This window comes from Misgurnus anguillicaudatus, chromosome 10 (assembly GCF_027580225.2).
Source record: "Misgurnus anguillicaudatus chromosome 10, ASM2758022v2, whole genome shotgun sequence".
NCBI classification, from domain to species: domain Eukaryota; kingdom Metazoa; phylum Chordata; class Actinopteri; order Cypriniformes; family Cobitidae; genus Misgurnus; species Misgurnus anguillicaudatus.
The window spans coordinates 34,282,887-34,298,330 of NC_073346.2; the positions used below are offsets into that span (position 1 = coordinate 34,282,887).

At 36.3% G+C, this 15,444-nt stretch overlaps 1 protein-coding gene across 1 annotated transcript in view; it reads right to left on the reverse strand.

Annotated features, from left to right (window-relative positions):
* Positions 1–15,444, reverse strand: part of oxr1a (oxidation resistance 1a) — a 236,468-nt gene that overhangs the window by 200,771 nt on the left and 20,253 nt on the right. The window contains exon 2 of the mRNA XM_073872432.1: positions 14,489–14,555. Within this exon, the coding sequence (XP_073728533.1) occupies positions 14,489–14,505 (17 nt within the window). The 5' untranslated portion in view covers positions 14,506–14,555. The remainder of the gene's footprint in view (positions 1–14,488; positions 14,556–15,444) is intronic.

A 15,444-nucleotide genomic window follows, 5' to 3' on the forward strand; every position in this document is an offset into this window, starting at 1 on the left:
TCAATTTAAAATCAAAATCGTGACACCCTTATCAAATACTTTCGCATCATATCCAGAAAGGAAAATGAGAGTTTAAACGATCAAAACTTAAAAATGCATCCTAATAATAAACTTTTGGCATGAGGATGCAATTGTCCGCAATAGATATGTGTTGTATACGCTGTTTGATTAGAATGTGAAGACGCATCACGCTGTTGACTGGAGCGCATCCTCATAGAAAATACACATATCTCTTTAAAAGGCAAAGAGATGAGCAACGGGTTGTAAAAATGCTCCCACTACGTTAAAAATTGTCTCTAATTGCAGCCGCATTCAAGATCCCTATGATGATGACAAAAGTAAACAGAAAGATCGGTTTATGAGATCGGAAAATTAAGTGAGTACCGATCGAGTCATTTAATGCCTTTATCGGCCGGCGGCCGATCGATCGAAGCATCCCAACTTTTAGCTACAACACACGTGCGTCCAATGAAACCGCCTATATGAAACACCTGATTCTACTTATCAGGCTCCTGCAAGAAAGGCCCTGTCCCAAATGCACACTCCGGACTTGTGGACTTCCTCAGTCCACACTTTGATGACATCAGGTAGTCCAGACCTTAGGGACCCTTGACGTGAGTCCACGAGTCGTATTTTGGGACAGACTCCAGCATCTCGCCGCACCTGTCTGGAAGAGAAGTTGTCCAACAGTGTGAACTCCTCCCACTCCTCCCACTCCTCCTGACATGTCTGTCTGAACGAAAATTAACCTATCGCCAGCCACACAATGTCGCAAGCGCTCTTGCAAACAGAGGAGAGGTTTGAAAAGGACATTGACACACACATGCGAGAGTTCAGGGCTTCTCGGGTCCTTTCGGCAAAAACACATTCATTTAAAATAACCCGAGACCGGATTATTGTACCCGACCCGTGTCCGAGGCATGCGTGAAACTTTTAGACCCGAACATGATCGGGTCTTGGGTCGGACCTCGGGTTTTTGGACTCTGTGAAGACCTCTTCTTCACATAAGTCCAAACACGGGACCATGCTTACTGTGAGGATCTGCGGGACCTAGCGCCCCCTCCTGGTTGGGAGTATTTACGTCCTAATACAAAAATCATCATTTTAAAAGTATTTGATTAAGTATAATATGGTCCAGCGGGCCGTATTGGAATTTACCCCGGGCCGCCAGTTGCCCATCCCTGCTATAGACTCATAGACTAAGTGTGCATGCACAATCTAAGACCACGAGACCGAATGTCCACATGAAGTGCGCCATTTGGGATAGGGCCAATGCTTGAAATGTTTCCTTAATTAACACACTAAGAAGCTGACGAACTGAATCAAGTGTTTTATATATGGAGACATCTAAAATGTTCTGGGGAGATGCTGAGGACTGTAGTTGGGAACCCCTGCCAGAGAGAACCTATAACATCCAACTGTTAGATAAGAAATAATGGTTATTTTAAGAACCTTTGACTAAATGGTTCTTTTGGGAACCAAAAATGGTTCTTCTACAGTATGGCATCGCTGTAAAAAAGCTTAACACTTTTATTTTCAAGAGCAGCATGCCTTAAAAGTAATGTAAGCTCTAGTCTGGAGCTCATGGTGAAGCAATGTGAGCCATATCTGTCAATACTCTGTTGGGCCAAGTGTGTCAAGTTTTCAGTCAGACTTGACTCACAGTCCGAGACACAGGAGCTACACTACGTTTTTAAACACAGCCACGCTGTTTATCTGTATTTCAGAACTGATTCATTTCTGTTCGTTCTTCAGACCAACAGATCCACCAGAGAACTCCATAAAAACACAAAGCTCTGTCATTTATTCAAATAAATTCAGTGCAGAGAATTGCTAAGATGAAGCGGCGGTGACAGAACTTTCTATCATCACATTTTTATCCTCGTCAGCGAATGTTGTGCGAGGGAGAAATGCAGGGTGCATGCAGGCCAGTTGTTGGGTTGATATACCAGAAGTTATTTAAAGTCTTCTAATAAAATGTCATGATTTGATGCTGGAGTTATCGGAGTAAAAACACTGCTGAAGTAAGCTCTGAGCAGCCATATTTTAAAACAGCCAGACCTGAAAAGTATCTGAGGTGTATGGTAACAAAAACATGAAAAATAAAACATCCCCAAAATTTTTTTCTCAGTTTATGATTTTGAGTCTGAGGCAAATCCCAATTTACAACAGCCTATAATTATTATGTAAAGGAATAGTTTACACAAATAAAATATTTGATTATTTAGGGTGACCAAAAACAATGCTTTGTGTCACAATCGTCACTGAGCTTACACATCTTACAGCTACACTATATTATAATATTTTGCCAGGTTATCTCATTCAGGATTTTGAATAAATGCTGAAAGAAATTGCTATTTAAGAGTTCACTAACTTCTAAATGACCTTGAAAGCAATTGCTGATTTAAGTAGCAAAATAAAGAGTAAATTGGCTTATATAAAGTGTTAATATGAAGACACTGGGTTTTCTGGCAGCTCGCTGTGATCCTCTTTGCATGAGCGTGGCACGATGCCCGCTACCATCCTGCCACATCAGATGCTAGGATTTAAGCACCAGAGTTCACCAGACAGCATTCTGTTCACACACATCATCAATTAAAAAGATGAAAGGAAGACATAATTTGATATAAAAACCACTGCGGCAAACCGAATCATATGCTATAGTGACGTGCAGGACAAGCTTTAACAACAGAAACAAAATCCGTCAGTTAAATTTGCAGAGAGATGAAGAACAATCACTTTAAATAAGGCTTTAAATCATGCAAGATAATACCTTTGTTTCTTCGAACATGCCACAATGGTAATATTATGGTATTCTTAGTACTATGGTACACAAGTCATTTGTGTGATTATTATAATGTTCCTGTAGCTCAGTTTGATTAACACAGTATTGCAATACTAACACTAGCAGTACATATACTAACAAAGGTCATCATGGGGATTCAATCCCAGGGAACACGTATATTATGTACAGCTTGAATGCACTGTGGATAAAAGCGCCTGCCAAATGCAAATAAATGTATTTCTGACTATGTATTTTATTGGAAATAAGCAAGCGTGCCGCACAAGCCCTGAAAAGTGAAGCCAAAACGTCTCGATCACCCCCCAGTGACTGGTCCCAGTATAGGTCATAAAGCCCGCCTCCCCATGTTATTCAATGGGACTTGAGACCAACTTTATTTACACTTCAATTATCTTTTTTCCAAAGCTGGTTTCTGTCATTTACTGTAGTTTTACTCACGCTGATATAAATTCAAGTGTTTGTTTTTAAAATAAGTTTGTTTTTAGTTAGTTATTTAATTACACTGTAAAAAATTTGCTGTAATTTTGCAACTGTTTGCCAGTAACTTACTGTAGAAGAAAAAGTCTAAAAATGTTTCATGTTCATTTAACTTTGAACAAAATGTTGCCAGTAAATAACATAAATGTAAAATCTACAGGAAGTTACTGGCAGCTAGTTGCCAGTAATACCTAGTAATACTGTAATTTCTACAGAATTTTTTTACAGTGTATATAAAAACGGTGGTGTCACGTCATGATCGATAGCTGTGATATCGTGTGATATGCGCATTCTGCGAGAGCGAGGGCGGAGTCTTGGTTTCGCGGCTTTACTTCCTGCTCACTACTGCGCATGACTGGTCTCGAAATCGCTACTGCGCAGACTCAAGACCCAAGATGTCAGCACCGTATCGGGACACCGGCAGCTTCACTTTTCACCAATAGAAGAAAGCGAACATGCGTCGTCCATCTTTTTTTACAGTCTATGGAAATAAGATGTCAGAATCACTTCTAGCAACAATGAAACTCCCTTTGAAGTTAAAACCCTAGCCAAAAACATACAAATCCCATAAATTTGGATATTCATGTACTGAGGCACAAAATATACAGCTACAGTATTTGACCATGAAGTCAAACGGTAATGGCTACTAAGAAAAGCTGGAGATGGATGCATGCAATGCTGCCTTGAAATTAAACAAAATTAAGCACCTTAAAGGGACAATGTGTAGTTTTTTAAGTGTTTTATTAGTCAAAATCGGTGTCTTTATTCATAAATATGTCCTCATTGTTGCCAAATGACCCCTGCCAATGATCTGACTTTTGTTTGTAAGCTTAGAATTTCTTCTCTTTATTTACATTGAATGGGCAATAAGGTTTCCATGTTGTTCCGCCATATTGAAAAAGTATAATAGCAGAGAGCGACAAAAAGGACTAGCCTACCAATGCGTTTCCACAACATGTTTTCGTTCAGAACACGTGAACCAGCTGAAACGAACAAGGTGAACAGTGAGTACATAACAGCTATCGTAGTTGCAACACGCATTTAAAAAAGCAAGGCGCTAGAGAGCACTATGCGTTTGAATGCAAAATGCAATTTTACCACTAGATGGCGTAAATCCTACTTATTGTCCCTTTAAAAGAGAAAGAACTACAGAAATAACTTATGCATTTTGGAGACGATTTTCTTATCACACACAAAGCCACATATGGCCAGTATAAACGAACATCTGAATGCCTTTCTCAGCCACAGAAATGTTAAACTTACAAACTTAACTTAACCCTAAAATGTTGACAGGACAGCTGAAGTAAATGCCAACGTAAACAAAGAACAGATTAATGAAATGAATTCAGCTTCCAGCTGTGCAGTCAATCACACAGATCAGGAGCTGAAGGGTAAACATTTACTTTGTTTAGACAAAAAAGATGTGAAAATAAAAAAATACCTTAACACCCCATACACAAACCCTTCCCCTTTAATGCTAATAAACCCCCTCTATGCACCAATTAAAATCACACCGCAGGAAATGAAACTACAGGAGGTAAAACAGTAACCGTATCAGTTGAGTGCATCCTCCTGATGTCTGTGACGAACAGGAGACATCCAGGAATACCAAAGTCAATGTCAATCAGAATATCTGAATATCTGGTCATTGCTCTAATCAGATCACTGTGTCTTTGAAGATGGTATGGCTTTGAAGAGAGAAACGTCTTCTAAACCTTAAACTAATCAAACGTGGTTCTGCTGATATAAGCAAATAGCGAGCTCCCGGTCAAGGTTAAGACCTTTGCACACTGAAGTCCAACATTTTTCCTTGCGTTTATTCGTATTTGTCATCCTAAAAATTCGTCACACATACAAAAGAAACCTTGCACACTTTGAGTCCAATGCCTAATATTTTATTGGTCGCAAAATTTTCCAAAAGACCATAACCACCTTAAAGGACATCAAATTTCTGTAATTGCACAACAAGGAGGTGAGGAATGAGGAGTAAGAAGGCTTCCTGAAGAATCATGAGTGGGGATACACTGGTGTACAGTATCTTTTAGTGATGTACCGATGTATCGGACACCGATATGTATCGGCCGATTTTTGATGAAATTGAAACCATCGACATAACGGCAATAGCAAAAGAAAGGCCTTCCCAAAACTAAATAAAATCGGTACAAATGATAGTTTGTCATATGTGCGATAGGAGAATAAAGTAAATCACATAGTTAATCACGTTACTCATTCTCGTCAGCCATACGGTCAGAGTAAGAGTATTTCGGGAAAATGTCTGCGGTCTGGGCTTTTTTCAAAATCTCGTAAAAAGACCAAAAAACTGCAAAATTTGATCTTACTTTGTGCCTCTCTTATTATCTATATGGGGAGGCTGCAGACCTGGAGCCGGTAGATCTACGCCCCTGGCAGTTTTATGCCCCTGGCAGTTTTGCGCCCCTGTTGCTCCTCATGCGTCCAGTAGGAGAGAGGGCAATACAACTAGGATACTAGCCTATTTAAACAACCGTTTATGAGCACTATTTATTAATATTACACATTTAAACGAAAATTGTATAAACTTACAGGTACACTGCAGTCTGCACACTACGGAAAAATAGTCCAGGTCTGGTCATCTTGGTTTTTATTATTGGAGATAAAAATCAAGATCATGGATTTAAATAGTTTTGCATTATGATACGAGTGTATGTTAGCGTGTTTTCCTGTGGCATTTGAAATCGATTGGACCCGGAAGCGGCGCGTGATGACGTCACACTTAACTATTTATATTTATTTATAAACTGTTTTTATATACAAGAGACTGACTGATATATGATGTTGTGAATTTATATTAAGTTACATGTAGATATTAACCATATTTAGGCCATTAGACATAAAGTACTGTGTATAGATCCTAAATGAAATACTGTACAATTCACAATAGGTCGTCATACAGCTACAAAACATGTCCTACATAGCATTTTATGAAGCCAAACACAATGCAACTTTTCTAAAATTCCAAGGGTCATTTAAACGAAAGAGACAATATTGTGGTTCACAAAATTTTTTATTAACACCATGACTTGGTTATTTCTTAACAGCATTACTCCTGTAGATGACTCTCCTATGTTTTTTCACTCTTCTTTGAATGTTTTTTTATCTGAACAAAGTGTTCTCGCTCACTGATAAAAAATATATAAAGCAAAGGTTGAATAGTGTTAGAAACAGGTTACTTATAATGAATGGCAGTATATCGCATCAATCGTTTATAAATAATACATGTATCATTATAATACAATCATAACAATAACTTTAGCAGATTATTTAACATACCTCAATTCGTATCGCTTCAAGAAGGTCTGCTGCTATCATACGGTCTGCTGTTCTGATATATGACTAGGCTCATATACTAATATACAGCCTCCCCCTACTGGACGCACGAGGAACAACAGGGGCGTAAAACTGTCAGGGGCGTAAAACTGTCAGGGGCGTAGATCTACCGGCTCCAGGTCTGCAGCCTCCCCCTACTCCTTATTATGTTATTCAGTTGAATGTTAAATAAATCCAATCCATGTTCAGAAAAAATAATTGGATGCAGAAATAAACTAGCTTATAGGCCAACTGTATAGTATTGTATACAAGTGTTTAACATCGGTATCAGCCAATTGTCTGTTTAAATCGGTATCGGCCCCCAAATCATATCAGCGCATCTCTATCTTTCCCTTGCATCCTAAGTGGGTGGAGCTAAAATGCAAAGAAAGGAAAAGAGGATAAGAAACATGAAGCACAGAAGGTCAGGATGCGAAACAAATTAGATTAATTTAACCCTTAAGAGTTCCTAGGGACATTTTGTGCCATTTTGATTTTGATTTTTAAACCATCTTGACTGTGATGATTGAATATTGCCCAAACTTGCCAAAGGTTAATCATTTTTGATACATTTTAGAATATTGGTTTCAGTTTTTTAAATTAGCTTAAAATGGCTAAGCTACGCAAAAACCGACTAATGTGTTCCTTCGGACAAAAAATGCCCCATTGAAAACCATTATAACTACCATTTTTGACCCCCCATTTATCTTAACATAAACTAATACATACCTTTATGTCAATATATCATTTTAAACTACTGGCCTTGAAGTTTTAATTTTTATACTTGTCCACCAGGTGGCGCTACTTTTTACCATTTCATGCATTCATCAAAATGTCATAATTTTTGCTGTTTTCTGCGGACCGCATAGCTGCTGAAAAGATAAACCTTTAATGTTGAAAATTGGTGTGTGTGTAAAAAAAGTGTGTCTGAGTGGTAAGGGGGTGGGGTGATGTCGGGGTGGGGACGGTGATGAGTGGGGCAGGGGGGCATATTCAACATATCCAAATTCTTCTCTCTTTGAAAGGCACATTCTGCGTTATAAACTAATTCAGTAATAAAAACGATGAGAGGCCAGAACCGAAACAAAATCAATCTTCATTTTGTTTCTCGCTCATGTTGTTTATGCAAATACACTGCTATAAGTATGAACAGTATAGCAGAAGTAATGAAAATGGCAAGGCATTACAGCACACATAAGGCTCCTGAAATAATCATGCACTTCAAGAGCGAGGATGGCTCCTCATCTTCCTCCGAGGATTCTGAGGTCGACACGGAGGCCTCAGAGGTAGAAGTAGACCAGCTGGAGTCTAATTCATTAGAAGGATCTTCAGAAGACTTGTCAGAAGGTGAGAGCGGAGAGGAGATGGATGAAGTGGCGGCAGGATGGACGTCAAAAATTGAAAAATCTTCTGGTCTCCCACAAACATGGAGACGCTCCGCTACTTTCCAGCAGCCAGAGATTTAATCCCAGGGCTCACACACTATGCCACTGCCCGAATCAGCCCTGACTTCAAGCTTTTCATTAATGCTGATGCATGAAATCCTGCAGCATATTGGGGCCATGACAAACCTACATGGGAGACAGTCACAGACTGGAGAGATCTTGAGACAGAGCAACTGCAGTCTTATGTGGGGCTGCTCATTCTGACCGGTGTTTACAGATAAAAAATTAATTAGCTCTCAGTCTCTGGAGTGAGAAATCAGGACAGGTCACTATTTGGGCTACGATGTCCCACAAAAGGTTTAACGACATCAGCTGAACACTGTGGTTCGATTAACGTTAACATATTGGCATTTAAAGGGTTAAAATTTCCACAAATTTAATTAATATTTGACATGTATGTTTCAGGAAGAAGTAGTGTTAAAAGATTTAATAGTTTAAAGTGGAAAAAAATGTTGATGTATGATATTTTTAGAGAAGGTTTTGGGAAGGTGTCATTTTGGTGTCATTTTGGCCTTAGAATCACAAGTGTGAGTTTTGTATAAAATCTGACCCTGTTCAAAAAATAACAATGCATCAAAATCAATGTTGCTACCAATCTTTGACCCATCCCAGGGTATAATAATAATTATAATCAAATGGCAGTTCAAATGTTTTTTTGTGGGAAAATTTTTAGTTTTTTGTTTTTTTCTATAAAAAAAACATGGACTAATGTAAACAAACAGGCATATAAAGGGTTAAAATTTCCACAAATTATATTAATATTTGATATGTATGTTTCAGGCAGAAGTAGTTCTAAAAGACTGAATCGTTTAAAATGAAAGAAAATATTGACGCATGATATTTTTAGAGCAGTTTTTGGGAAGGTGTCATTTTGTGGCCTTAGAAACACTAAAGGAAGTTTTTTATAAAATCTGACCCTGTTCAAAAAATAACAACGCATGAAAATCAATGTTGCTACCAATCTTTGACCCATCTCGGGGTATAATAATAATAATAATCAGATGGTGGTTCAAATGTGTTTTTTGGAAAATATTTAGTTTTTTGTTTTTTCTGTTAAAAAAAAACATGGGCTAATGTAAACAAACAGGCATATAAAGGGTTAAAATTTCCACAAATTATATTAATATTTGATATGTATGTTTCAGGCAGAAGTAGTTCTAAAAGACTGCATTGTTTAAAATGAAAGAAAATATTGACGCATGATATTTTTAGAGCAGTTTTTGGGAAGGTGTCATTTTGTGGCCTTAGAAACACTAAAGGAAGTTTTTTATAAAATCTGACCCTGTTCAAAAAATAACAATGCATGAAAATCAGTGTTGCTACCAATCTTTGACCCATCTCAGGGTATAATAATAATAATAATCACATGGTGGTTCAAATGTGTTTTTTGGAAAATATTTAGTTTTTTTGTTTTTTTATGTTAAAAAAACATGGGCTAATGTAAACAAACAGGCATATAATGGGTTAAAATTTCCACAAATTATATTAATATTTAATATGTATGTTTCAGGCAGAAGTAGTTCTAAAAGACTGCATCGTTTAAAATGAAAAAAAAATATTGACGTATGATATTTTTAGAGCAGTTTTTGGGAAGGTGTCATTTTGTGGCCTTAGGAACACTTAAGGAAGTTTTTTATAAAATCTGACCCTGTTCAAAAAATAACAATGCATGAAAATCAATGTTGCTATCAATCTTTGACCCATCTCAGGGTATAATAATAATAATAATCAGATGGTGGTTCAAATGTGTTTTTTGGAAAATATTTAGTTTTTTTGTTTTTTCTGTTAAAAAAAACATGGGCTAATGTAAACAAACAGGCATATAAAGGGTTAAAATTTTCACAAATTATATTAATATTTGATATGTATGTTTCAGGCAGAAGTAGTTCTAAAAGATAGCATCGTTTAAAATGAAAGAAAATATTGACGTATGATATTTTTAGAGCAGTTTTGGGAAGGTGTCATTTTGTGGCCTTAGGAACACTTAAGGAAGTTTTTTAAAGGAACTCTTGAGGGTTAATTTAATTGTGATTAGACTTAAAACTGACCTGGAAGGTAAAACTTTTCCATAACTCAAAGGTCTGTTAAATATTTGCTCGATATTAAGTGGCAATGTATTTCTAGGTGGTCAAGGTGATTTTGGGGAAGGCGGTGAAAGAGTTAGTGTTGTAATTGCCTGAGCCCATTTTGGAAAGTAAACATTGGTAGCAGTGGCGGATGCAGAACGTGACATATGGGTGGGCATGGATTAAGTCCGGGTGGGCCTGAATCTATGGGTGTCACTTTTGAATAAGAAACTATAACAAGTCTATAAAATTCGTCAAAACTTCAGAACACTAATTTAAACAGCATACACACACACCCGAACTGCACGTCACATTTTTGACATTATTGATACTTTAAATTGTAATGCAACGTGACATTTATTAAGCCTTTTTGGTAAAAAAAATATTGGGCTCTCATAGCCTACAAAAAAGAACCTGCACAAAGTGACAGGAAATATAAATGAACCCAAAAAAACCCTATACTTTTTTAAATAACCTATTAAAGTGTTTAAATAAATACGGCTACTAAATGCTTAAAATGAAGCTTCTAACATCATATTCTCTTCATGCAAATCACTAAAAATATATTTTCGTTCTCACATATTTAAGTTAACTTACTAAATAAAGAAAGAAAAAGGGAATTGCTAGAATAATGTTAGACTCTGGGGTTAAACGAAATGACAAATAAATAAACATTTAATATACTTTTTGATGAGCACAAGAGCAAGCCTACTCGTGAAGAGCGTAGCCGAGGAGCGCGCATATCAGACGTGAACGAAAGGAATAATGGATTGAATGCTTTCACTTAATTTCCTGACAGTTTCACTTGTTAGTGAGGATAGTAATGGCTAACAAGATTACGCCGAATTACATACAACATAATTACCTAACTAAATCTGAGAGAATGCAAACACATTACAATATTTTTTCCTCCGCCCGACGGCCAAGGCGCATCATTTTTTTTTAGCCCGACAGGAATTCGCCATAGCCGTAATGTAATGGACGTCGGGCAAGCGATTTTGCGAGGTTTGTTTTGTAGAAAGACTTTCTTTAAAGTGAATTTCGTTTTGTATAAATTGTATCTTAATATTAATCAATGTTTGATCAAACAATTGCCTCGATTTAATAAATAAGAAGCAAACCAAGAACGTCTGTGGTGTGGATTGAAGTGAACCCACTATATTTCCGCAGCCTACGTCTTTCTGCTTTAATGCATTTCTTAAATTAATGTCTCAATTACACAGTAGGCTTATAGGTTGTTATGATAGGCTATTTGTTGCTTAAAAGCAATAGGCTATATTGTATAAAGTGTAGCAATAAACGTGGCGTGACTTATAGTGCTGCTATATCGCTATATCAAACAACATCACTATGATCAGATGTTTTCTTTCTATTTTTTACCCCGCTGTCATATTTGTTGTGTGTTTATGTTATTGAGAGGAAAGCGCGCAGCACATATTTATAACGTGTTGTTATTCAAAATACGTTTTCTACTTGCTTGCAAAAAAAGTTCTCAAAGTGATCATGGCTGAAAGCTGCTTGGGAATATTTCATTATAACGCAACATTCAACTGCTTTAATAGTTTTTAAATAGTTATCAGGCTTACTTATAATTTTACTGTTTTTAACATAACATGCAATAGATAAATTACACCACATAAAGTAGTATACATGTCTAACTATACAGAGTAGTATTTTTTACATTTCTGATTGGGCGGGCCAGCTGTCAATCTGGGCGGGCCCAGGCCCACCCAGGCCCGCCCATAGCTCCGCGCCTGATTGGTAGCTCTAATTAGTGGAAGTCTTATCTGCTGGCCAGAGCTCAGACGCTTTACTGCAACCTCAAAGTGAACCATGGCTCATTTTTTAAGACAAGACTGATGTGGCAGGGCAGGATTTTTTAATGAGCTGATCAAGCCGTGATGCGTTTAATGAACAATCCCAATAATGATGGATTTAATTTTACAGCGTTCCTGTTACAGCTTAACAAGCGTGTGTAAACATAAGCCATTAAACCATTGATGAAAACAATAGCTTCTTTACTGCCAGGTCAGAGTTTTGAACATTGGGGAAAACAATGCAAAAAAACAATGAAGAGTGAAATGAAGAGTTTGGTTCCAAAACGCAACAAATCCATTTAGACTAATTGGGTAAAAATGTGTTTTCTATATCAAGAAAGTGACAAGATGAAAATCACTATTTTTTGTTACAATCGTTCACATAGCATCTTTAGGTTATAATAACATTAAAAAAATTAATCCATAATTTGATATTCAAAGATTTATTATAAAAACATTTTTTTTTTCTCAAAATGCCATAAATCTTTTGAAACAATATATAAATGTGCATTCATCTTTGCCATGTTATATTCATTTAGTTGACTAGTGGTATACACCGATTAAAAAAAATAAACATTAATGGCATTAATAAAAACACTACTTTGTCAAATTAAGAACACAGTCATTTCTGCTGTTATACTTGGGATGTCGTCGCTGAACTTTTGACAGCGATCAGCTGTAAAATGTTTTGGTCCTGATCGATTTGACTTTGAGTAAAATAATGGAACGTTTTTAATAAGATCCGCTGGGGTCAATGTGTTAGCATGACAGAAGCTTGATGCTGTCGTGTGAGAACAAGCAACAGCCGGCATTTTCCTTTGCCCGAGTTCCTCTCACATAAATTATTCGATTTTGATGGCTTACATTTACGTTACGCCACAGAAAACCACCACAGGTTTATCAATGCCATCAAAATTACTCTTTTGTTTTTGTTTGTTGATCAAGAAGTACAAAGTAGATGAGGAAAACTAGGATTTGTGTGTATTCAAAGCACCTCCATTACTGTTAACAATGTGTGGAATGGTGCGTTGTAATTGGTTAAGTGGATTTATTGCATTCTGGAGAGAAGGAGGACTGGCGTTTGTCACGGTTTGGAAAAAGGGAGATCAGATAACATAATAACACAGCGGATATCGGATTTTGCGTAAAATTAAGAATTGTCTTTTAAAATGCATTTACCGCGTTTTGAAACCAAACTCTTCAAATATTATCAGTATGTGTTTCCCTGGAATTGAACCTTTGTTTAAAAAAAAGAAAGGCTCAACCAATCAAGCTACTGTATAGAACAACTAACAACAAATATAATAAATATATTATACTGTAGATAGGGCTGCACGATATTGAAAGACCATGCGATAACCAACTTTATTGTGCGGTAAACAGTATGCGATTAGCTAATGCTTTAAAATGAAAAACTGGAGGAATGTTTCCTCCTTTTTATGTAAACCTTGTGCATGCAAAAGACCACTGGAAAACAGACCAATCTTAACATAACACAGATTGTGACATGTTTAAATGTATAGATTTTACATTTACTCATAGTGTTCGCCAAAGCAAATGTCTATTAAATGGCTACAAAAAACTATTTCAATCACTACTGACTATAAAACAACATGAAGGTAAAAACAGACTCACCAGAAAACAACAACATACTTCCTCTAAGAAGCTTTTCAAGCATACAAAAGTGGATTCACAAAATGAGCGCATTTTAAATCTGCATGTTTTGAAACTCAAACGCATAAAGAAAACCTGTTCAGAATAATAATGTGATTTTCTGAGGGCATAGGGACCTATAGCAGCTTTTATGCATCACAACCAGTTTCATCAAGTCTGTGAGTTACCAATTGCATTTGTTTGTGGCATCAAAACCCACACATGTCTGTGCAATGACCCACATGAGGCATATTCACATTCAATTAGATGTGTCAAATTTTATTTTGGATAATCTGGCTGTCCTAAGACAAGTTTATGCTATGGTAAATGGTATTAAAAATATGCAGTCAAGTGTGGATACTGAATGTTCAGTTTTTCAGAAATCACAAAGAAAATTATATGCACTGAATGACACATGCATGAATAATTAATGTACGGATACATTTGAAAACATCCAATATTGCAGGTGCTGTTGACACGTAAATGTAGGTGTTCATGTGTTAATGCATTCGGGCTTTTGACATCAGACAGAATGATTTCAAAACAGTTTTTTTTTTTTGCAGCATATGGTATCAAAAACAAATAGCTTTTTTGGTTAGAGAGATATTTTAAGCTTCGAAATCGTACTTGAATTTTAAGAAAATTTTAATTCTATTAATTTGCTATAACCCCTTAAAAGAAACAACAAGGTCCATTAAAGGCGAATCAGTCTGTTTTGTAACAATATGGCATGTTCCAAAATATAAAAATATATATTATGTGAGAGTGATTGAGGTTTATGGCCTTTAAAGCACCAAAATGAAATAACAGTGAGAATTTGATTTTCATACAAGCAGACAAAACACAAACACACACACACAAAAACTATTGTGTTGCTCTGACCTTTTAGTGTTGAACATGATGGCAGGGCATTCGTCTGCGACACAGAAGGTTACCTTGAGGGACAAACCTGAAAAAAACATCCAGAGAGACAGAAATATTGATAAAAGCAAAAATGTCAAGGTGACCCGAACGAGAATATTTCACAAAAACAGTAAATGCCTCCTACCATTTTTTCATGCCTCCTACTCTTTTATATTTAACAGGTAGATAAATCACTGAGTATAATGATGTCAAACACTCTAAAGGCTTTAGTTTAATCTAAGCTTTACATTTCTCTAAACCATTATGATGATACATTATTCATCAGCTTAATGTTTGGAGACATTTATCAAAAATCAGCAATATGTGATCTAGATAAAAGATCTGTGCCAGCGAATTATGTATTCATTTAAGGGTAAAAACACTAAATGACTGTTTAAACTGAAATCTGGAGCATGATTAAGGGGTCGTAGCTGACTATAAAAATATAATTTCCATCTTTACAAGGAAAAAACAATGTGACCACAATCTGTTATGTATTTGAAGCATCTGATGCATCATATACAATGTAAAAAGTGCAAATTTTAAAAAACAAATTTGTGAGTGGTACATAGTACAATGTAGACCCAAGTTAGTTTTCAAGAACAGGTTTGTTTGTGTGCACCCAACAATTTTTTTACCGTACAGACAAAGATATTGGATATTACAACATGTGTCACTGCTATTACTATGAATTGGAGCTAATGCAATGTTCAATATGAAGAAGTCCTGACAACATATAAGTCATTCATTCAAAACAAGAGCAATTGGTAATTCAGATTTTAGCCTAGTTATTTTTTAATGCATGTTCAGTAGATAAAGCAACCTAAAAAAAAAAAGGTATTTTAGTGCAATTTGAGCTTGGAAAACAAAAGTTATGATACAGTTGATAAAATTGATAATCAGAAATATGTTGTTTAATTGTGATTTTTAGGGAT